The sequence below is a fragment of the Eurypyga helias genome, unplaced genomic scaffold (genome assembly GCF_000690775.1).
Source record: "Eurypyga helias isolate BGI_N326 unplaced genomic scaffold, ASM69077v1 scaffold9726, whole genome shotgun sequence".
In the NCBI taxonomy this organism is placed as follows: Eukaryota; Metazoa; Chordata; class Aves; order Eurypygiformes; family Eurypygidae; genus Eurypyga; species Eurypyga helias.
Window position 1 is genome coordinate 1 of NW_010254644.1, and position 410 is coordinate 410.

The 410-nt window shown below is 52.0% G+C and overlaps 1 protein-coding gene across 1 annotated transcript in view; it reads right to left on the minus strand.

Moving 5' to 3' along the window:
• Positions 1 to 410, minus strand: part of LOC104510730 (disks large homolog 3) — a gene marked incomplete at its 5' end in the record, with an annotated part of 6,103 nt that continues 5,693 nt past the window's right edge. Inside the window, one exon of the mRNA XM_010153067.1 lies at positions 1 to 350. Coding sequence (XP_010151369.1) covers positions 244 to 350 — 107 coding nt within the window. The remainder of the gene's footprint in view (positions 351 to 410) is intronic.

Sequence of the window (410 nt, forward strand, 5' to 3'; positions counted from 1 at the left end):
GGGTTCTCATCTGTCTCTAATGGAGCAGTGGGAAGGTCCATGCAGGAGCGGTGGGAACAGTCACTTGATGAATGAGATGAGTTCATCCCAACAAAAGAAACAGGACTAGAAAACTCAATTTTGCGACGATCTAAAAAAGGGGGCAGGAATAGTTTTTGTATCCCCCCCCCTTGGGGCAGAGGGCACGGGTGGGGTGGGACTTCAGAGATCTTCTGCTCACAGGGAAGCAGGTGGGGGATATCTTCAGAGTTTCTCTGGGGACGGGACCCAGATGTAGTGCCCGGACTGGTCCTCAATGATCTGTTTGATTTTGCTGTAAATCTCTTCGAGAGAGTCTCCTTGTACGATGGCTGGAAGAGGAGAGAACAAGGCCATGAGCATCAGGGCAGCTACGAGCCACAGGAAGGGCC